Here is a 22981-nt window from a genome sequence, read left to right as displayed (position 1 = left end):
CACAGCAATGGCATAAAGTGAGACTAGGGACTTTTTTTTTTTTTAAGTGGCGGAGGAATACAGTGCGGAAGGATACCTACCTTCCGTCATTGGATTCCTGCAGCCCGTAGAGAACGGCAGCAACAGCTGATGCTGCAGTTCTCTACCCAAGATCGTCGTGGGACACACTCGTGGACTGCTTCGGATCGTGGGTGAGTATTTTTGTGGTTTGTTATGTTAATATTTATTCCGGAAAAGACAATGGCTTCGGGGAACAATGTTACAAGTATTGGTAAGTATGTTACTCTATGTTATATGTACTGTATGTCTATGTATGTATTGTATGAATGTATTGTATGTATGTAGTATATATGTGGTATGTATGTAGCATGTAGTATGTATGTAGTATGTATGTAGCATGCATGTAGCATGTAGTATGTATGTAGCATGCATGTAGTATATGTAGTATGTATGTAGCATGCATGTAGTATATATGTAGCATGTATGTAGTATGTATGTGGTATGTATGTAGCATGTAGTATGTATGTAGCATGTATGTAGTATATATGTAGTATGTATGTAGCATGTAGTATGTATGTAGTATGTATGTAGTATGTATGTGGTATGTATGTAGCATGTAGTATGTATGTAGCATGCATGTAGTATATATGTAGTATGTATGTAGTATGTATGTAGTATGTATGTAGTATGTATGTGGTATGTATGTAGCATGTAGTATGTATGTAGCATGCATGTAGTATATATGTAGTATGTATGTAGTATGTAGTATGTATGTAGTATGTATGTAGTATGTATGTGGTATGTATGTAGCATGTAGTATGTATGTAGCATGCATGTAGTATATATGTAGTATGTATGTAGTATGTATGTAGTATGTATGTGGTATGTATGTAGCATGTAGTATGTATGTAGCATGCATGTAGCATGCATGTAGTATGTATGTAGCATGCATGTAGTATGTATGTAGCATGCATGTAGTATGTATGTAGTATGTATGTAGCATGCAGTATGTATGTAGCATGTATGTAGTATGTATGTAGTATATATGTAGTATGTATGTAGCATGCATGTAGTATATATGTAGTATGTATGTAGTATGTATGTAGTATGTATGTAGTATGTATGTAGTATGTATGTAGCATGCAGTATGTATGTAGCATGTATGTAGTATATATGTAGTATGTATGTAGCATGCATGTAGTATGTATGTAGCATGTAGTATGTATGTAGCATGCATGTAGTATGCATGTAGCATGTATGTAGTATGTATGTAGTATGTATGTAGCATGTAGTATGTATGTAGCATGCATGTAGTATGTATGTAGTATTTTTATTTTATTTTTTTTTTTTTTTAACATTTAACACATTAGCCGGATGATGGGACTACTACTGTCCCATCATTGGCTAATGTGTCAATCACTGTCATGGTAGCAGGCATCGCATGGTAGCAGCGCCTGCTGTTTTCCAACATTTTATTGATGATGTATTTGCTCATGTCCTGGGGAGATTTGTGATTGTATACCTGGATGATATCCTCATTTATTCAAGCGACCGGGACACTCATTTAGAGCATGTCAGGCAGGTGTTACAGTTGCTCCGGGAGAATAAGCTCTATGCTAAGCTGGAAAAATGCTTATTTTTTGTTCAGGAGTTGCCTTTTTTGGGATATATTGTGTCCGCCGCAGGGTTTAAAATGGACACCGCGAAGGTGCAAGCGGTGCTGCAATGGGAAAGGCCTGATAATCTGAAAGCGCTCCAGCGGTTCCTTGGGTTTGCTAATTATTATAAGAAATTTATAAAACACTTTTCTACTATAGCCAAACCGCTCACGGACATGACAAAAAAAGGTACCGATCTGGCTAGCTGGTCTGAGGTGGCGATACGTGCATTTGAGCGTCTGAAGAACAGTTTTGCTTCAGCCCCCATTCTGGTGCAACCGGACGTGTCTAAACCTTTTGTGGTGGAGGTTGATGCGTCTGAGGTGGGAGTGGGGGCAGTACTGTCACAGGGCTTGTCCTTGAGCGATATGCATCCATGCGCCTACTTCTCCAAGAAGCTGTCGACGGTCGAACGGAATTATGATATCGGCAACAGGGAGTTGTTGGCCATCAAATTGGCTTTTGAGGAATGGCGACACTTCTTGGAGGGGGCGGCTCACCAGGTCACAGTCATCACCGACCATAAGAACCTGCTCTATCTGGAGTCGGCCAAGCGTCTGTCTCCTAGGCAGGCTCGCTGGGCATTGTTTTTTACACGTTTCAATTTTCTGGTGACTTACCGTCCCGGGGCTAAAAACACCAAGGCGGATGCCTTGTCCAGGTGTTTTCCGGGGGGAGAACCTCGGGAAGAGCCGGTACCCATCCTCCAGGAAGGTGTAGTGGTCTCGGCTCTCACGACTGAGGTAGAGGCGGAGATTGCCGAGGCCCAAGAGGAGGTACCGCCAGGACTTCCCGCCAACAAATCATTTGTACCCCTTCATCTTCGTCTTAAGGTGTTGAGGGAACACCATGACTCAGTACTGGCTGGTCATCCAGGGGTTAAGGGCACCTTAGATCTGGTATCGCGTCGTTTCTGGTGGCCCAAAATCCGGCAGGACGTGGTCTCGTACGTGGCAGCTTGCATCACAAGCACTAGGGCCAAGTCGCCCCGAGCCCGTCCTGCTGGCACGCTACAGCCTCTGGGGGTACCTAATAGGCCATGGACAGAAATCTCCATGGATTTTATCACTGACTTGCCAGCCTCGGCGGGGAACACAGTCATCCTGGTGGTGGTTGACCGATTTTCAAAGATGGCGCATTTTGTGTCGTTGCCTTCCTTGCCCAATGCAAAGACGTTGGCTCAGGTGTTTGTGCAGGAGGTGGTCAGACTCCACGGAGTTCCGTCGGACATAGTATCTGATAGGGGAACTCAATTTGTGGCGAGGTTTTGGAAAGCTTTTTGCTCAAGTTTGGGGATCAAGTTGTCACATTCATCGGCGTTTCATCCACAGTCAAATGGTCAAACTGAGGGCATGAACCAAAATCTGGAGTAGTATTTACGATGCTTTGTGTCCGACAACCAAGAGGAGTGGTCTACTTTCCTTCCTCTGGCCGAGTTCGCGTTAAATAATCACCGCCAAGAGTCATCGGGAGAGTCTCCGTTCTTTTGTGTTTACAGTCAACATCCTCAATTTTGTACCTTACGTCAGGGTGACTCGGGGGGCGTCCCGGAGGAGGACCAGCTAGGAGCTCAATTATCATCGGTCTGGAGGAGGGTGAAACAGCGATTGTTGAGCATGAGTGCGAGGTACAAACGGGTGGCTGACAGTAGACGCGTGCCAGGTCCGGACCTGTGTGTGGGTGAATGGGTGTGGTTAGCGACTAAAAACATAAAACTCAAAATTCCATCTTTAAAATTGGGTCCAAGGTTTATTGGGCCTTTTAAGATTGCTGCCATCATTAACCCAGTTGCTTATCGGTTGGAACTTCCTGCGGTATACAAGATACACAGCGTGTTTCACAGGGCTTTATTGAAAAAGGTGGTAGGCTCTGTGGACACGACGCCGATGCCACCTCCGGTCATGGTGGATGGCGATTTAGAGTTTGAGGTCTCCAAGGTAGTGGACTCTCGAGTAGTGCGCCGTACTTCAGTATTTGGTACACTGGCGGGGGTATGGTCCGGAGGAGAGGTCTTGGGTACCAGCCTCGGACATACATGCGGATCGGCTGGTCAGTTCTTTTCACCGTCGTCATCCGGACAAGCCGGGTCCTATGAGTCTTGAGGGCCCTGGGGTCCCTCGTAGAAGACGGGGTACTGTCATGTCGGACACTATTCACACCACAGCATCCGGCAGGCAGAGGTAGTTTCACCTCCGTCCACTTGTCATGTCGGACGCTATTCACACCACAGCGTCCGGCAGGCAGAGGTAGTTCCACCTCCGTCCACTATAGCCTCAGTGGCGCCGGCTTGATTTTCTCAGGCTATCGGGGGTTAATCTAGCTGGAGATCAGGTTGGATGTTTGGTCACGCCCACGGTCTTTAAATAGTCATGCTGGCCTATGGGCGTCGCCGATTATAGCTTGTGTTTCATACCAAGTGGTTCCGGTCTGGAATGGAGGTGTTGGAGAGAGAGAGATTCGTATCTGGTGGCGTATGATCCGTTGTTACCTTTTCGCCTTCCCATATTTGTGTTTTGTTGTGCCCTGTTCACATTACTGTATAGTCCTGTGTGTATGCGGCGCGGTGCAGTTTAAGTTCTCCCTGTCTGTCATTATTGTGTGGGGCTTTGGTGGTTTGTCTCCTCACTGGGTGGAGGGTGGAGGGTTAAGCTTAGGGCTGAGCAGGAGATAAGGAAAGGTTGGAGGCTCAGGCATTTGCACCATTAGCAAAAACCCTGGGTTGAGGGTCAGACAGGGTTTCCCCTAGTTAAAGGGACACCACAGGAGCCCCGGGTATTTCAGCCTTAGTTGACCTAAGCCCCGCGTGACACCTAAGCAGAGGTGACCTGTTGGCTGTTAAGTTAAAACCCAGATATGTTAGATAATGTTCTTTGTCTATAAACCCAAAATGGGAGGCTATATTAGTTTGCTCTTAGGAAAATTTACAAATAATGCTTCGGATTTATCAATGTTAATCTTTAACCCTGAGATCTTCTCAAATTCGTGAAGGAGGGAAAACACGTGAGGGAGTGTAGTGTGGGGACTTACTAATATTAGCAGGAGATCATCCGCAAAGAGGCTGACTTTATATTGGTCTCCCATATTCTCAGGGCCCAGGATATTCTGATCTCTCCTTATTGCTTCCACAATGGGTTCCATTGCAAGTGCAAAAAGATCTGGAGATAGAGGACAGCCCTGCCTGGTACCCTCTGAATATTAATTGGAGGGGGATGTGGTGACGGGAGTTTTACATAATCGATAGGGCTGTCATATAACAATTGGAGGCACTTAATAAGTTTAGGGGAGAATCCGACTTCCGATAGAACCGTAAAAAGATACGTCCAGGACACCGAATCGAAAGCCGTCTCAATATCTAATACAAGCAGGAGAAGTCGCTTTCGCTGTAGGTTAGTTGTATGAATAATATTTAACGCTCTCCTAATATTATCTGGGGCCTGTCGCGCTGGTATAAAACCAACCTGATCCCGATGGATGAGGTGAGGGAGGATTTTATTGGTCCTGTTAGTCACAATGGATGTAAAGATTTTGAAGTCAATGTATAAGAGGGATATAGGTCTATAATTTGTGGTGAGATGATCTTTCTTAGGATTAGGGATTACGGTTACATGCGCCACGTAGAACTCAGGGGGCAGCTGTGAGCCATTTAGTAGTGAATTACAGAGGTTTTTATATGTGGTGTCAGCACATCGCTGCATTTTTTATAATATATTGCTGTAAGACCATCCGGCCCCGGGGACTTTCCTCTTTTTAGCTTTTTGGTTGTTGAAACTATTTCCTCCTCAGAGATGTGTAAATGGAGTTGTTGTGCCGCGGACTCAGTCAGGTTAGGTAGATGTAGTGTGTGAAGGAATGACTCCAGTAGTGAGGGGGGGTGATTGTGGGGGCGAATACAAACTCTGGGGGTATTCATTATAAGTGCTATACATGACATCGGGGTGGGCTGAGATCTGACCCTTAGGGTCTTTTATAGAGGAGATTATATGCAGTGACTCTCTCATTCTGAGCTTACGAGCGGCATCTTATTAGGCTTATTGGCATGGTGATAAAACGCGGCTTTACTCCAAGTTAGCGCCTCTCCGTTCTGGTGGTGAGAATGGCGTCTAATTGTCATTTCATATCTTGTATTTGTGTAGATAAGTATAGGGGTGAAGAGCGCTGATTGGCCAATTCTCACTCCTGCAGTTTCTCCTCCAGTCTGGGCTGTAATTCAGACCTTTCTTCTTCCTGTCGGCCGATAACTTATCACAGAACCGGGAATAGATTTTCTGTGCGCGAGTCACATTGCTCCAAGTGAGGCCTCCTCCGCTGTGTGAGTTTAGGGGAAATTTGTTATATCTTCTCTTATAGCGGTTACATTAGAGATTTGGGCATTTTAGCCCCTGGTGTGGAGTCGATAGCACAATCATATGCCGCCATATAGTAGACGGCCGGTAACTGGTGAGAATTCCCTCCTGTGTGGGGTCTATTTCCCTCCAGAGAAATCACACGTTACATTCCACACATAACACTGTGTAGAGAAGGCGGCGCGGGGTAATTGTGCCAGTAGTGAGGGGCGAATAATGGCGGGAATGTCACTGACTGAGGAGAAGGCTCCATGGAGGTCTGCACTCCGGAGATCATGTGACCCCTGACTCCTCCCCTCCTGTGACCTCATCACAGGTCCTGTGCACAGAGCAGCCATATATGTGGAGTGCGGCTCTGCAGGTTAGTGATGGGCAGTCCGGCTCTTCTGGCTCCTTCCCCCACTTTTCTCCCTCCTGTCCCTTCACTATAAAGCCTGGGCCTCATTATACAGCTGTACAGGGGTCTAGTGAAGGCTTTTTAGCCCTTTCCTCAGTCTGTAGCTCCTGTGCACAGGCCCTCACTCCTGTCCCTTCACTATAAAGCCTGAGCCTCATTATACAGCTGTACAGGGGTCTAGTGAAGGCTTTTTAGCCCTTTCCTCAGTCTGTAGCTCCTGTGCACAGGCCCTCACTCCTGTCCCTTCACTATAGAGCCTGGGCCTCATTATACAGCTGTACAGGGGTCTAGTGAAGGCTTTTTAGCCCTTTCCTCAGACTGTAGCTCCTGGGCACAGGCCCTCCCTCCTGTCCCTTCACTATAAAGCCTGGGCCTCATTATACAGCTGTACAGGGGTGTAGTGAAGGCTTTTTAGCCCTTTCCTCAGACTGTAGCTCCTGGTCACCATGTGATCTCACCATAACCCTAAAAAGCTAATTAAGGTGTGAAATCTTGATCAAAATTATCTCAGTGCACAAATCTCTAAAGGTGCCCAACGTTTTGCATCGCCCTTTCTCCTTTTTGCAATTATGAAATTGTAAAAAAGTCATATATATATAATGTTTTATTATTTATTATTATTTTTGCCGAAAATACAAAGGCCATGTGTCATCTTAGAGGTTCGGCCTTTTAGAGATCATTTCATCTTCATCTTACTACTGCTCACAATAACGGTCATTTTGACCAGGGGCGCCCACACTTTTACATGCCGCTGTCAATGCTTCATCCCGCTGGTGCTCAATATTTAATAGGGTCTCGCTATTAAGCTTAATGAAAAGTTTGGTGAATGTCTTTGAGCTGTTATTACTAGAGATGAGCGAATATCGTCGGAGAAGTTGTTATTGGCTAATATCTCTTACCGAATAGCTGCATCGGGACCCCGGATCCCTGGAGCGCTCCCGATAATCAGCTGCATGTGTCGCCCTCCATGCAGGTGCTGTGACTATCACACAGCGCGACACACGCAGCTGATTATCGGGAGCGCTCCAGCACACTGAGTCCTGCACACACTGAGGCCCCTGATCATGTGACCCCTGACTCCTCCCCTCCTGTGACCTCATCACAGGTCCTGTGCACAGAGCAGTCATATATGTGGCAGACACTCCTGGACCTTCTGCTTTCTGGGCCGGTTCCTCCCGTGAGTCCTATTAACCCTTTTGCTCCCTGTTTTCTCCTTTCTGACAGGACAATATCTGAATTCGGATACTGTGACGGGAATATAAGCAATGTGGAAGGAAAAAATGACAATTTTACTTTTTTTCCTTACAAAAATGTGACTTTACCCCAAAATTGGCAGCGTAATAAATCCTTATTTTCCCCACTGTAGTTTGTAGACTCCATATACAGATCCCTTAAGTGTGAAAAGAGCTGAATTCCCCACTTAAGTTATTACATTTTGGAAATTGCCCCCCACTGGGAATTTATCTGCAGGTAAAGGCACAATTGTGTCTCCATGGGGGATGTGCTCACAGCCCAACATCGTGTGGCCTCCAAAGAAATGCCACCCCACACCATTACTGACCCACTGCCAAACCGGTCATGCTGAAAGATGTTGCAGGCAGCAGATCGCTCTCCACGGCGTCTCCAGACTCTGTCACGGCTGTCACATGTGCTCAGTGTGAACCTGCTTCCATCTGTGAAGAGCACAGGGCTCCAGTGGTGAATTTGCCAATCCTGGTGTTCTGTGGCAAATGCCAAGCGTCCTGTACGGTGTTGGGCTGTGAGCACAACCCCATCTGTGGATGTCGTGACCTCAGACCATCCTCATGGAGTCGGTTTCTTACCGTTTGTGCAGACACATGCACATTTGTGGCCTGCTGGAGGTTATTTTGCAGGTCTCTGGCAGTGCTCCTCCTGTTCCTCCTTGCATAAAGGTGGAGGTAGCGGTCCTGCTGCTAGGCTGATGCCTTCATACGACCCCCTCCACATCTCCTAGTGTACTGGCCCTCATACGGCCCCCTCCATATTTCCTGGTGTACTGGCCTGTCTCCTGGTAACGCCTCCAGCCTCTGGACACTACGCTGACAGACACAGCAAACCTTCTTGCCACACCTCGCATTGATGTGCCATCCTGGATGAGCTGCACTACCTGAGCCACTTGTGTGGGTTGTAGAGTCCGTCTCATGTTACCACGAGTATGAAAGCACAAACAACATTCAAATAAGTGGACAGTTTGATTTCACAGAAGTTTGATTTACTTGGAGTTATATTCTGTTGTTTAAGTGTTCCCTTTATTTTTTTTAACCGTGTATATAGATAGATTTTTTTTTTCTTTACGTTGGAGGGTCCAATTCCAGCTATTGCTGTGGGATCTGTGATTTCTATCTACTCCACTGTGTACAGGATAATAGCGTATAATAAAGTAGTTATGGACGTGACGTAACTAACATTGTGCAGTGACTCTGCTTTCCTTTTAGTGATGGATATTTCTTGTTGCTGAAACTGTGATATTTTTTCCACTTTTAGGCTGAGTTCACACGTGGCGGTTTTTTCTTGTTTCCGCGGCGGTTTTACCCGCACGATTTTGCCACGAAAAATAAGCATCCCATGCATTCCTATGGGATTCCGCAATGCTGTGCTAATGCTGCGGTTTTTATCGCGGCGGAATCGCTTCGCGGTAAAAACCGCAGCATGCTCATTAATTTTGTGGAATCGCGGCGATCCCGCACCCATAGGAGTGCATTGTTCTGCTTACTTTCCACATGTGGCTGTGCACACCATGCGAAAAGTAAGCAGAACATTTGGGGATGGTACCCACAGTCCGGAGGAGAGGAGACTGTCCTCCAGGCTCTGGGTACCATATCCCTGTAAAAAATAGAATTTAAAATAAAAAATATTGTTATTCTCACCTTCCGACGTCCCGCGCAGCCTTCCCTCCTCTCTCCACGCTCCCGTTCCCAGTAATACTTTGCGAGCGATGACGTCAGTTCTCGCGGGATCGCGAAGTCTCGCGGTCATTCGCGCGAAGTCATCACGAATGACCGTGAGACGTCGCGATCCCGCGAGAACGGACATCATCTCGGTAATTGTCGCAAAGGATTACTGGAACCGGGAGCGTGAAGAGAGGCGGGAAGGTGAGAATAACAATATTTTTTTTTATTATTATTTTTTACATTCTATCTTTTACTATTGATGCAGCATAGGCAGCCTCAATAGTAAAAAGTTGGTCACACTCGTCAAACACTATGTTTATTGGACGCTGCCTCTGGCCCGGCCTAATAGACCTTCATACATTGCAGCCCAGACCCTATTATTAGGCATGCAAGTATCGGAGTAACTAGGCCGCCCCATACTATCGAGTACTTGGAGGCGGGGGGCATTCAGCCGAACTCTGTCACACCTTCTTAGATGTCATGCTTGCTTTCCACAGCAGCAAGGGGTTAAACTGTCAGGGTTTGTGGAGAAGCCTCATCTGTGCCGTCCCTGCGGTGTACATCTATGTTCTGGGGTACAAAAAGATTAATTTCTTTTTAATAAATGTTTAACATGTTAACAATTATAAAATGTGTCTTCTGCTTTTTACATATTTTTTTCTTCTTACAAGAATTGTTGGAGCCAATTTTCTTTAGAAACATTTTAATATCGGCTTTTTCTGGAGTTTTTCTTGTAATATAGGAAAGCCTAAGGCCAGAAATAAACCCCATAAATCACTGTACATGGAGACTTTGGGATCAGATCATTTCTGTCCGTTGTGTTTGTCGAAACAAAAAATCTTTTCTAAAAGCCTCAAACTTCTGTGTGTGACTCAGAGCTGAGATCTAACGGGATAGAAGATTCCAGTGCGGGGAAGACGGGAAACCTTCATATAGACGGCCGGTGGGGATGGAGTCAGTGACCGACTCTGGCCAAATCTGTCTCTAGAGCCGTAGTAGAAGATGAAGATGTCGTCCTCATCATGAAGGAGTTATTTCTCATGTCGCGTGTAATGAATCTCTCCTGCAGTATTGCTAATGCCGATTCCAGTGTCGGTAATGAGACGAGAATTAGCGTTATGGAAGATGAGTCTATGAGGAACGTGTTCAGCTGCCGACTCCGAGGAGGAAACTGCTTGTTGTCTGTGGCCTAAATATATAGGTTTTATTAGTAGATGTCAGGGGAGAAAACTAAACCCTGTAAGATAATAAATCTCCTCATATGTTTCCCTTATTCTCTCCAGTAAGTGTATTATTACACAGGATTCTTATGATGTTACATCGGATCATCTTCTTCTCATTCAGGTCTCTACAATATCGGATCCTCTCAGTGAAGATCTTCTACAAAAGAGAATTTTCCTGATTTACCCATCAAGGATGGATATGGACAGAGACAAGATGGCGGAGAGGATATTACATCTGACTCTAGAGATCCTCTTCCGTCTCACTGGAGAGGTGAGAGATTCTGATGACCTCAAATTACATCATTCTCATCTATGGGAATAACAGATGGACAGAACTGGAGAGGTGAGGACTCTGGAAATGTCTGTAGTGAGATTTATTAATGTGTCTCTCCATAACCAGGATTACACAGTGGTGAAGAAGACCTCTAGTGATCGCTGTCAGGACCCTGTGTCTGAGGGATGTGGAAGACCCCTGAGCCCAATCACGGGGGCTCCACCTCACCCCCTGATCCATGAGGACATCAATGACCAGAAGATCCTAGAACTCACCTACAAGATGATTGAGCTGCTGGCTGGAGAGGTGACACTGCTGGGAATGCTGGGACATTATACAGTAACACTATGAAGAGAACGGGTGGATGACGTATCATTGTATGTGTTGGGTTCCTATAAGGTGTCAGGGTATCGCTGTCTATTTCTCCATGGAGGAGTGGGAGTATTTAGAAGGACACAGAGATCAGTACAAGAACGTCATAATGGAGGTTCCCCAGCCCCTCACATCTCCAGGTAATAGACAGGACTAAATACACACGGTCTATAATTATCTGTATGTAGAGAATGAATTCAGTCCCTGTATGTGTTTCCTCCAGATCTATCCAGTAAGAGGACAACACCAGAGAGATGTCCCCGTCCTCTTCTTCCACAGGACTGTAACCAAGAAGATCCCAGTGTTCCTCAGGATCATCAGGTAGATGGAGAGAAGGTGTCAGGAGATCTCCCCTATGATGTGTAGACGGCTGTGAAGGTCTTGTGCTCAGTCTTGTTTTATCCACCAGTATTATATGTTTTATTCTTGTGTAATGAGAACGGTGGAGATGGCAGGATTAGAGCTGATCATAGATGGGACTTCTCCATCTGTCGGTGACTTTTACAATATTTGTTTCAGGTTGAAGATCTGACCCATATTAATACTACAGAGACATATGTGAGGGGTGATGAGTGGTGTAAAGAGGAGATTCCCACATATGACTACCCAGGTGAGTAGTAACCACTAAATGCAGAGACGTCACAGATTCCTCTCAGTCACCGGCTGTGGCTGCTTTATCGGTGGTGTAGTCGGGTGTTGTGAGTTCATTTTCCCCTTCACCATTGAGGTCTGATGAACTCCCTCTTCTGGTGAAGGAAGGTAGTGAGGCTGATTACCAAGCACCTGAGCAGGTAGATGATGACTGGGTGACAGGAATTGCTGACTGGATATAAGGCAGCCGACTCCCTTCTGCCTTGCTGTGATTTCCCTGAGGGATTCTAGGAGACCAGTCTGATTCCTGCTCCTCAAAAGCTAAGTTTTCTGCTCTGCTTTTTGCTTTTGTGTTTTGGTTTTGTTTTGCCTTGTTTTTCTGGATTTCTGCCATTCCCTGCTGGGGTGAGCTGAATTCCTTTTTGTCTTTTTGCTCTGTCTTCAGAAAATACCTGAGTACTGATATAGTCTTTTTGAAGCCTAGCGTCTTCAGGGCTTTTTTCCCTATCAGTCTGTTGGCTCTTGTTTTTATAGGGTTTTTGCGGATTGCAGACAGCAGCTTTTCTATCCTGTCCTATTTAGTTAGCTTGGGCCCCATCATTTACTCAGCCTATCTTTCTATCTGTGTTAGTGTTTTTTCATCTTGCTTCACCTTCATTATATGTTGGGGGCTGCCTATTGCTTTGGGGTCTGCTCTGGGGCAGTTTAGATTTCCCTTTCTGTCTTTAGGCTATTTAGTTCTCCGGCTGTGATCGAGGGGTCTAGGGCACCGTAGGAACCCCCCACGGCTACTGCTAGTTGTTGTTGATAGGTTCAGGGGTCTGCAATCCGATAGCTGCCAACTTCTCTCGGTTTCTGGACTTAGCTAGTATTTCTGTTTTTGCCTCCTACGGTGACTCATTCATAACTGTCGGGCCATATTACCATGATCACCATTTTGCCTCTAGACCACAACATTCTCCTCCACCCAAAACTGTTCAAATGACTTTGCGTATTGAAAGATTGAAAGCCCTTTTCAATAGAACTTACGACCTGGAGGATCCACCTACCTCCTGGGATTAGTGTGAGGTTGATCCCTTAAAGCGAGATCTATATGATTGCTTGTACCTGACCCAATATAGGCTGAGTGCGCGCTTAAAGAGTCACACTGAGTACAGAGTTAGATGTCTACTCCTTTCTCAGTAAAGGCTTGCACACAACTAAAGTTTATTCTCAAGACAAAGAGACAGGAAATGGGTGTCACACCATCTTCTGAGTAGCCAGTGTCAGTCTATGATAGGTCCATTTCAGCTTCACTTCCATATATGGTATCTCAGCTTCTGCATTCTAAGGATTCCTTCCAGGGTGTTGTCTGAAGACACAGACGCCATCTTGGTACACCATATCTGAACTGACTTGTATAAGGTTTAATAATTGATTTCATTAGCCATTCTCTCCTTCACATTAGGAGACGCTGACCGTCACCTGCCCAGATCTGTAACTATAAAGCCAAATGACAGCGTACGTAGAATGTGCTGACAAGATAGAAAATCACTTGTAGAAAAATCTTATGCTGGGCTTGTAAGAGAAAGCGGAGGGTAATGATGCTGGTGGCTTCCTAGATCCCTGAGATCTTATCGGATGAATCTTCTCTCCCTTCTGTGCTGCTGAATGTCTCATGGTCCCTACAAGACCAGGTCCAGTCTTTCTGGCCAAACTTCCCTTTTATGATGGACAACAGTAAATGTGCAGTGAGGCCAAGTGTGAATTTCTGTCCAATAACAGCAGAGTTTCCCTTTATCCTGACTTTTCCATTTGTATTAAAACCAACTAACTTCAAGGAGGATTGTGATAATCTACAGGACATTCCACCTGTGCCCTGATAGATCTCTAAGCTGTGCGTGGCTGAGGGCTGTAATATACATTTATTCCCGCCTGCAGGAGATGTGTTGGCTCCAGCCCTGGTGTCATGGATTCACTCCTCGTCATAAATTACATTGTTTCTGATCCTAAGGAATTCAGATTACTGCACAATCTCTCCTGAAATGGGGAGCAATATTATTTTCTCTAATCTTCTGGTCAGGATCCATAGTAGCTCCAATGGTCCACCATAAATGAGGGCCACTCGGGTTTACTGTTGTTTAACCCCTTAACGTCCAAGGATGCACACAGTCCATCATGGCAGGATGTCAGTTCCCACACCATGGCAGACTGTGTCCGTCCTGCATTTAAACTGTCACTGCATGTAAAAACAGACAGCTGACAAGCATGGGCAGAGGTGCAGGGAACCATGCCATAAGTCCCCGCACCCAGAACGCTGTGATTGGTCAGTCAGTCTGACTGACCAATCACAGCTTGATCAGGCAGAAGATGCTGAAATTTTAACATCTACCACCCAGTCAGTGCAGGAGCTCAGCACTGCCGGTGGCTGAGCTTCCTGCACTAACTGCCAGGAGCAGCATCCGTGTCGGGGGCTCCCTCTGCCTTCAGGTCGGCAGCCCCACGATGTAATCGCAGGGCCCGATCTCTGCCGTGATGACTCACAGCATGGTCTCAGAAGCTTTCTCCATAGGTATAATACATTGCAATGCTGGAGCAGTACAATGTATTATACCTGCAGCCAAATTAAAAAAAAAGTGAAAGTCCCATAAAGGGACAAGGTAAAAAAATTTTTTTTAAAAAAATAATAAAATAATTAAAAAAAAATCCCCTAATACATAAATCAGAATAGAAAGCGATCAAAAAACATCATGTGCCCGAAAATGGTACCAATAAAACCGTCGCCCCGCAAAAAGCAAGCCCTCACATAACTCTGTGGTCCAAAATATGGGAAAATTATAACCCTCAAAATACAGTGATTCAAAAACTATTTACAAAAAAGCGTCTCTTAGTGAGTGACAGAAGTTAAACATGAAAAAGGATGAGGAACGGCGTGAAAATACAGCCAATTCTTCACCATTTGTGGATTTGTTCATTCTGCCTCCCAAAGATCGCAGTAAGGCGATCACAGTGGTTTACCCCACATATGGAGTATCAGCGTACTCAGGACTAATTGCACAATAACTTTTGGGATTCTATTTCCCCTGTTAACCTTGGGAAAATAAAAATTTAGGGGCAAAAAGATCATTTTTGTGTTAAAAAAAATATGATTTTTAATTTTACGTTATAAACTTCTGTGAAGCCCTTGGGGGTTCAAAGTGCTCACCAGTGTCACCACACATCTAGATAAGCTCTTTGGGGGGTCTAGTTTCCAAAATGGGGTCACTTGTGGGGGGTTTCCACTGTTTGGGCACATCAGGGGCTTTCCAAACGCAACATGGCGTCCGATCTGAATTCCAGCCAATTTTGCATTGAAAAAGTCAAATGGTGCTCCTTCCCTTCTGAGCTCTGTCATGCGCCCAAACAGTGGTTTACCCCCACATATCAGGTATCAGCGTACTCAGGACAAATCGCTCAATAACTTTTGGGGTCCTGTTACAGTTAGGAAAATAAAAATTGGGGGTGAAAAGATTTTTTTTTTGGAAAAAATATGATTTTTTAATTTTAAGGCTCTTTGTTATAAACTTCTGTGAAGCCCTTGGGGGTTCAAAGTGCTCACCACACATCTAGATAAGTTCTTTGGGGGGTCTAGTTTCCAAAATGGGGTCAATTAAGGGGAGTTTCCACTGTTGAGGTACATCAGGGGCTCTCCACGCGTGACATGGCATCCCCTCTCGATTCCAGCCAATTTGACATTCAAAACCCCAAATGATGCTCCTTCCCTTCTGCCGTGCGCCTAAAGATTGGTCTTCCTCCACACATGGGATATTGATATACTCAGGAGAAATTACACAACACATATTGTGGTTCATTTTCTCTTGATGCCCTTGACAAAATAAAAAAAAATTGTGTTTGAATTAAAATCTTTGGGAAAAAGAGTTAAATGTTCATTTTTTCCTTCCACGTTGCTTCAATTATTGTGAAACACCTGAAGGGTTAATAAATTTCTTGAATGTGGTTTTGAGCACGTTGAGGGGTGCAGATTTTAGAATGGTGTCACTTTTGGGTATTTTCTGCCATATAGACCCCTCAAACTCACTTCAAATTTGAGGTGGCCCCTAAAAAAATGGGTTTGTAAATTTTGTTAGAAAAATGAGAAATCGCTGGTCAACTTTTAACCCTTATAACTTCCTAACAAAAAGAAATTATGTTTCCAAAATTGTGCTGATGTAAAGTAGACATGTGGGAAATGTTATTTATTAACTATTTTGTGTGACATCACTCTCTGATTTAAGGGCATAAAAATGAAATGTTTTAGGAATTGCAAAATTTTCAAAATTTTTGACAAATCTCCATTATTTTTAATTTCATAAATAAAAAATTAAGGAAAGAAAGCGCCCATAGGGCGATAAAAGTAATTTTTTGGGTGACAATACATGGTTAGTGCACTCACCGTTACAGGTTGTGAACAGTCACAACCCCTTGCAGAATGTGAAAGGAACCAGTGGTCGCTGCAGACTCCTGTAGATACCAATGTCACAAAGGAGGAAGAAAAAGACCGAGTTTTTCAATGTATCCACGCTGACCACACAAGGACAGAAAAATTCTTCATAGCTTTATTGTGCTGACGCGTTTCGTGGCAGATCTGCCACTTCCTCAGGGCGTTTCCACAGGAAGTGATGTCTTTTTGCATGTAATTGTGATGTCATGAAGATTTTGTTTAAAACTGCTGCTGTAACCAGATACTGTAATTCTTTGGCCCTGAGGAAGTGGCAGATCTGCCACGAAACGCGTCAGCACAATACAGCTATGAAGAATTTTTCTGTCCTTGTGTGGTCAGCGTGGATACATTGAAAAAAACCCGGTCTTTTTCTTCCTCCTTTGTGACATTTTCATAAATAAACGCATTATATCGAATAAATTTTACCACTAACATGAAGTACAAAATGTCCCGAAAAAAACATTGTCAGAATCAGTGGGATCTGTTGAAGCGTTCCAGAGTTATAGCCACATAAAGTGACAGTGGTCCGATTTCAAAATTAAGGCCTGTCATCAACCTACAAAATGGCTTGGTCCTTAAGGGGTTAATCTTTATTTGTAGTTTTCAGTTAAAGAGATTCTTGTGCTCTGGGGCGGGGCTTTATGTGGTGCTCTGATTACATATTCATCTGTATTGGCTTATGACAGGTCGCTGACCCCTCACTGACCTGCCCCCATTATTACATAATGCATATAATAGCATTGATATTATTGGTGATAATGCCTATAATATTGTGGCTATTGTGAGGCTTAGAAAAAAAATTACATCCAGCAAAATGTCACCGGCGGCGTCTGTCCAGTAGCCTCTATCTCTTACTTATAGACGCTACTGAAAGCAAAAAACACAAATATCCTGAACTAAAAGTAAAAAATATACTGCAAATAATACATAAAGGTAATAATGAGGGTATTTAGTAAACATAATTTTGATCAAAATAATGTACAAGCCATCCCGCCACGTCACGGCAACCCTTGTGGGACAGTCCCTACTCTAGTATTTAATACCTTTTCACTTGCCAAGTGACGTGAATGTGAATAAGGGTCGAGCGGCTGAACCACTAGTAACAGCTTAGGCCAGACTGGATGGCTTTCCCAGCTCAGAAAGAGGGCGATCACACCCATATATGCACTGAATGCACAAATACTGAATACTAGAGTAGGGACTGTCCCACAAGGGTTGCCGTGACGTGGCGGGATGGCTTGTACATTATTTTGATCAAAATTATGTTTACTAAATACCCTCATTATTATTACCTTTATGTATTATTTGCAGTATATTTTTTACTTTTAGTGCAGGATATTTGTGTTTTTTGCTTTTCGTTTTCTCTGGTTAATGGTCATGTGTTAATATGCACTTACATTGTGCATACACATTAACTTACTTTTCTCAGTTCAGATTTGTTTTTTGTTTTTTTATATATGCTACTGCGCAGGCGCCGCCATCGCCGGTGACAATTTGCTGGATGTAATTTTTTTTCTAAGCCTCACTATAGCCACAATATTATAGGCATTATCAACAATAATATCAGTGCTATTATATGCATTATGTAATAATAGGGGCAGGTCAATGAGGGGTCAGCGAAATGTCATAAGCCAATTTATGGATTATGCCAAACTACATGTTGACAAACCACAAAGCTTCTGGGAGAATGTCCTATGGACAGATGAGACAAAAATGGAACTTTTTGGCAAGGCACATCAGCTCAGCATGTCAAGTAAAGAACACTGTCCCTACTGTGAAACATGCAGGAGGCACTGTTATGCTCTGGGGCTGCTTTGCTGCGTCTGGCGCAGGGTTTCTAGAATCTGTGCAGGGTACAATGAAATCTGAAGACTCTCAAGGGATTCTAGAGAGAAATGTGCTGCCCAGTGTCAGAAAGCTTGGTCTCAGTCGCAGGTCATGGGTCTTGTAACAGGATAAAGACAAAAAGCACACAGCTAAAAACACCCAAGAATGGATAAGAGGAAAACATTGGACTATTCTGAAGTGGCCTTCTATGAGCCCTGACCTAAATCCTATTGAGCAACTTTGGAAAGAGCTGAAACGTGTCGTCTGGAAAAGGCAACCTTCAAACACGAGACAACTGGAGCAGTTGCTCTTGAGGAGTGGGCCAAAATACCTGTCGAGAGGTGCAGAAGTCTCATTGACAGTTACAGGAATTGTTTGATTGCAGTGATTGCCTCAAAAGGTTGTGCAACAAAATATTAAACATTTCGCGCCAGAGCCTGTTTTTGCCTTCGTGACCGGTCCAATTTTTTCAATTCTGACCAGTGTCACTTTATGAGATCATAACTCTAAAAGGTTTCAACGTATCTTGGTGATTCTGAGATTGTTTTGGAAACAGAATTTTTTTTGGTAGGAAGATATAAGGGTTAAAAGTTGACCAGCGATTTCTCATTTTTACAAAATTCACAAAGCCATTTTTTATGGACCACTTCACATTTGAAGTGAATTTGAGGGGTCAATATGACAGAAAATACCCAAAAGTGACACCATTCTAAAAGTTGCACCCCTCAAGGTGCTCAAAACCACATTCAAAAAGTTTATTAACCCTTCAGGTGTTTCACAGGAATGAATGGAATGTGGAAGGAAAAAAATAAACATTTACTTTTTCCTGTCTCCCATGACGGCACACATGAGAGAGGGGATCCGCCCAGTCAGGACAGGAACCCTACTGAAGATAAAAGGGCGGTACCTCTCCCTCGCTTCAGTTGGGTTTCCTGTCCTGACAGGGACCCGTGTACTGAAGGAACACGTACCTGCCCCTCTCTTGTGCCGGCGTGGAAGAACAGGCAGGGTCCTGGGCGCCATGCGTCGGGGGAGGGAAGCACCGTCCGCGGGTCCCCAGGGGGCTCAGCATCCGAGCGGGTGCAGAAGCAGCACGGCCTGGGGTCCTGGGGCTCTGCCGTGGAGCCGCGCCGACCCTCTCCCCCTCTGCCGCATCCAGGAGCGTCAGGGAACGGCCACTTCCGGATCGCGCTCCCCTGACGTCACACGCAGGGCACGCTGGGAGGGGGCGTGCCTGCGTGACGTCGGGAGGCGGCGCCGGCAATCCAAGATGGCGGCGCCCATAGAAAATAACGCCGGCCGGCGAAAGGAGATCCCGGCGGCATGGCGGGGGGAGGGGCTGTGGGATAACCGGAGGAGGCGGAGAGTGCAGTGGATCCCCCTTACAAAAGGGGGATGACCACAGAAGACGCACTCATGCCCAAGGCTTCATGATGGAAGTGGGGCAAGACGAGCAGCGTCAGCAGCAGCGTCAGCAGCAGCAAGACCTCTCGCCAGATGCCAGGCCGAGCCGCCAACATACCAGGAGCAGTCGCTCAAGTGGTGGGAGCGGCAGTCATAAACGCAATCGGCATGACTCAGACGTCCAGGAGAAACGTCACGAGTGCATGTGAGGAGCCTCCGAGATCGGTACCCCTAATTGACAGCGGTGGTGAGTGATCTACGTGATTGTCACCCTTATGGTAACGGGGTTCCATTTTCTCTGTTTGATCACTAGGGGTCGAGGAAGGCCAGCAGCAAAACCAAAAATAGAGAATGCGCCCTATGTAAACACCCGCTGGCAGATCAGTGGCAGAAAGACCTCTGCGCTGACTGTATAAATAAAACTATACAGGAGGAGACCCCTGATTTGGTGACTAGCCTTAAACAGTTAATTCAACAGGAGGTGAAAGGTTCCTTAAAGGCAGCCCTTAAAAAGAAAGATAAAAGAAATCGTAGAAGAAGCTCCGATTCAGAGGCCTCGCCAAGGCAGAAGGGGCGGGAAAGATCCTTGTCCCCCTCCACCTCCTCTTCCTCTACTCAGTCCTCAGAATCCTCCTCGGACAGCGATCTAGGCGGCCGTCCATGTTTCCCAACAGAGGATGTGGAAAAACTGGTCAGAGCGATTAGGGCTACTACTTAAAAAGGAAAAAGCTCCCAAATCATTAGAGGATGTAATGTTTGGAGGACTGAAGAAAAAACGAAAACGTACCTTCCCTGTAAATGATAAAATAAAAGCACTAATTGACAGGGAATGGAAAAAAACGGAGAGGTCAGGGGGCTTACCTTCCGCATCAAAGAGGAGGTATCCTTTTGAGCAGAAGGATTCAGAAGCCTGGGAAAAAGTCCCAAAAATTGATGGGGCCATAGCCAGATCCTCAAAAAAGGTATCCCTACCATTAGAGGACTCTGGCGTGTTGAAAGACCCGCATGACAAAAAAGCAGACGGTTTCCTGAAGCACATCTGGGAAGCTTCAGCAGGTGGATTGAAACCAGCGATAGCTGGTACCTGTACCGCTCGTGCCCTCATGGTCTGGCTGCAACAAATAGAGGACCAGATCAAGGATAGAGTTCCTAGGGACGAAATTCTGTCTAATTTGACACTGGTGCACGGAGCAGCGGCTTTCCTAGCAGATTCCTCTGCAGACTCCACAAGATTAACAGCTAGAGCAGCAAGCCTGTCAAACGCGGCAAGACGAGCCATGTGGCTTAAAGGGTGTCTGGGAGATTTGCCATCAAAGCATAGGTTATGTTCCATTCCATGCGATGGCCAATTCCTCTTTGGGAAAAAACTAGAAGAGATTTTGGAACATGCGGGGGATAGGAAGAAAAGCTTTCCCCGATTTCCAGGAGAACATAAAAAGCAGCCCTTTCGGAGGAGGAGATTTAACAGGGGTCGTCCCCCGGGAGATAGAAAAAGCTGGGACTTTAAAGAAAGAAGAGGATCAGGCTATATGTTTAAAGGGCCCTCCACTTCCTCCAAAAAAATCTACCCAATGACGTTGGGCCGGAGGTAGGGAGAAGGCTTTCTCTCTTTCTTTCCGCCTGGGCAAATATCTCCCCCAGTACATGGGTCCTAAATATAATCAAGGATGGCTTAAAAATAAAATTCATCCGTCCGCCCAGGCATACCTTCATAATGACACGCAGAAGGAAAGCCCAAGAGCAACAGCTGGCCCTGGAGACTGAAGTCTTGGGACTAGTGAAAAAACAAGTCCTACAGGAAGTCCCAGTGCAAGAAGAAGGAAGGGGGTTCTACTCCCCCCTCTTCTTAATACAAAAAACAGACGGCTCTTGGAGAACCATTGTCAACCTGAGGAGACTCAATCAGTGGGTAGACAATTGCTCCTTCAAAATGGAGTCAATCAACACGGCCACAAAGATCCCGTTCCAGCATTGCCTCATGGCAGTGATAGACTTAAAAGATGCCTACTATCACATCCCAATTCTTCGGGAGTATCAAAAATATTTGAGAGTAGTGCTCTATGTCCAGGGGCAGGTGAAGCACTACCAGTACGCAGCCCTTCCATTTGGCCTGTCTACAGCCCCCAGAGTATTCACTAAAGTACTGGCCGAAGTAATGTCTTTTCTGCCTTCCAGGGACATAGTGATCGTCCCATACCTAGACAACTTTCTGGTAATAGGGAGGTCGGAGTCCCACTGCACACATCAAGTGAAGGAAGTGATAGCAATTCTAGTAGGATTAGGATGGATAGTAAACATCCCCAAGTCAAGGATAACCCCAGTAAAAGAGCAATCCTTCCTAGGGTTGATATTGGACTCCGAGCAACAACGCTGCTTCCTACCAGAGAGCAAAGTGACCAAGATAAAGGGCCTAGTTCGCACAGCAATACAAAGGCCAAATATGACACTGAGGAACGCAATGTCCCTTTTAGGCTCGTTGACATCATGCATACCCGCAGTAGCATGGGCGCAGTACCACTTAAGGCAACTACAGTGGGAAGTTCTGTCAGCACAGAAACAATTAAAAGGGCATTTAGAAGGCAAACTATGTCTCTCAGTGGCTGTAAGAGATTCCCTGCTCTGGTGGACTGTAGAAAAGAATCTAACAGCCGGTGTCCTGTGGCAAAAAACAGTCGAGGACATCATTACAACAGACGCGAGTGCCACAGGATGGGGAGCACACCTGAGATCCCACTCAATACAGGGGACCTGGTCCTCGCTAGAAAGGGATCATGGTTCAAATGTAAAAGAACTATGGGCAGTGGAAAAAGCCGTGAAACATTCCCTTCCCTTACTTCGGGGCCGCCACACCCGGGTCATGACGGACAATCAAGCAGTAGTAGCCTACATCAATCGCCAGGGGGAATGAGATCTCGGGGCCTCATGCAAATATCAGATCTACTCTTCCAGCTAGCAGAACAACATCTGTTATCCATCACAGCACTGCACATAAAGGGGGCGGAAAATATACAGGCAGACTTCCTGAGTCGCAGGCACCTAAGACAAGGGGAATAGTCCCTAAACCCCCAAGTCTTCCAACAAATAGTTCAGGCCTGGGGCAAACCAGAAATAGACCTGTTCGCTACCGCACACAACCGGAAGGTCAGGAAGTTCTCACTAAACCCAAGGGAAAACCCCTTTGCAGTAGATGCCCTACAAATACCCTGGAAGTTCATCCTGGCCTATGCATTTCCCCCGATAACAATGATCCCAGTAGTGGTCAGGAAAATCAGGGAGGATCGAGCGAGAATAATTCTTATAGCTCCGTTTTGGCCGAGAAGGCCTTGGTTCTCCCTTCTGAAGCTCATGTCAGTGACAGATCCATGGATACTACTGGAGATTCCAGACCTGCTCTCCCAGGGACCAGTGGTCCACTCTCAGGTGAAGGGCTTCCATCTAGCAGCCTGGAATTTGAGAGGGTGCTACTGAGTCGCCAGGGATTCTCTCCAGGGTTAGTCTCCACCCTGTTGAAAAGTAGGAAA

General features: G+C 45.4%; 1 protein-coding gene across 1 annotated transcript in view; it reads left to right on the top strand.

Annotated features, from left to right (window-relative positions):
• The window catches only part of LOC141101541 (uncharacterized), an 83354-nt gene that overhangs the window by 53061 nt on the left and 7312 nt on the right, over positions 1-22981 (top strand). The window contains 2 exon segments of the mRNA XM_073590665.1: positions 11405-11500; positions 11699-11789. Of these exon segments, the coding sequence (XP_073446766.1) occupies positions 11405-11500; positions 11699-11789 (187 nt within the window).

Source organism: Dendrobates tinctorius, unplaced genomic scaffold (assembly GCF_039654945.1).
Source record: "Dendrobates tinctorius isolate UK_male_01 unplaced genomic scaffold, ASM3965494v1 ptg000119l, whole genome shotgun sequence".
Taxonomy (NCBI): domain Eukaryota; kingdom Metazoa; phylum Chordata; class Amphibia; order Anura; family Dendrobatidae; genus Dendrobates; species Dendrobates tinctorius.
Note: the sequence above shows the minus strand (reverse complement) of the source record. Positions and strands in the feature narration are given on the sequence as shown.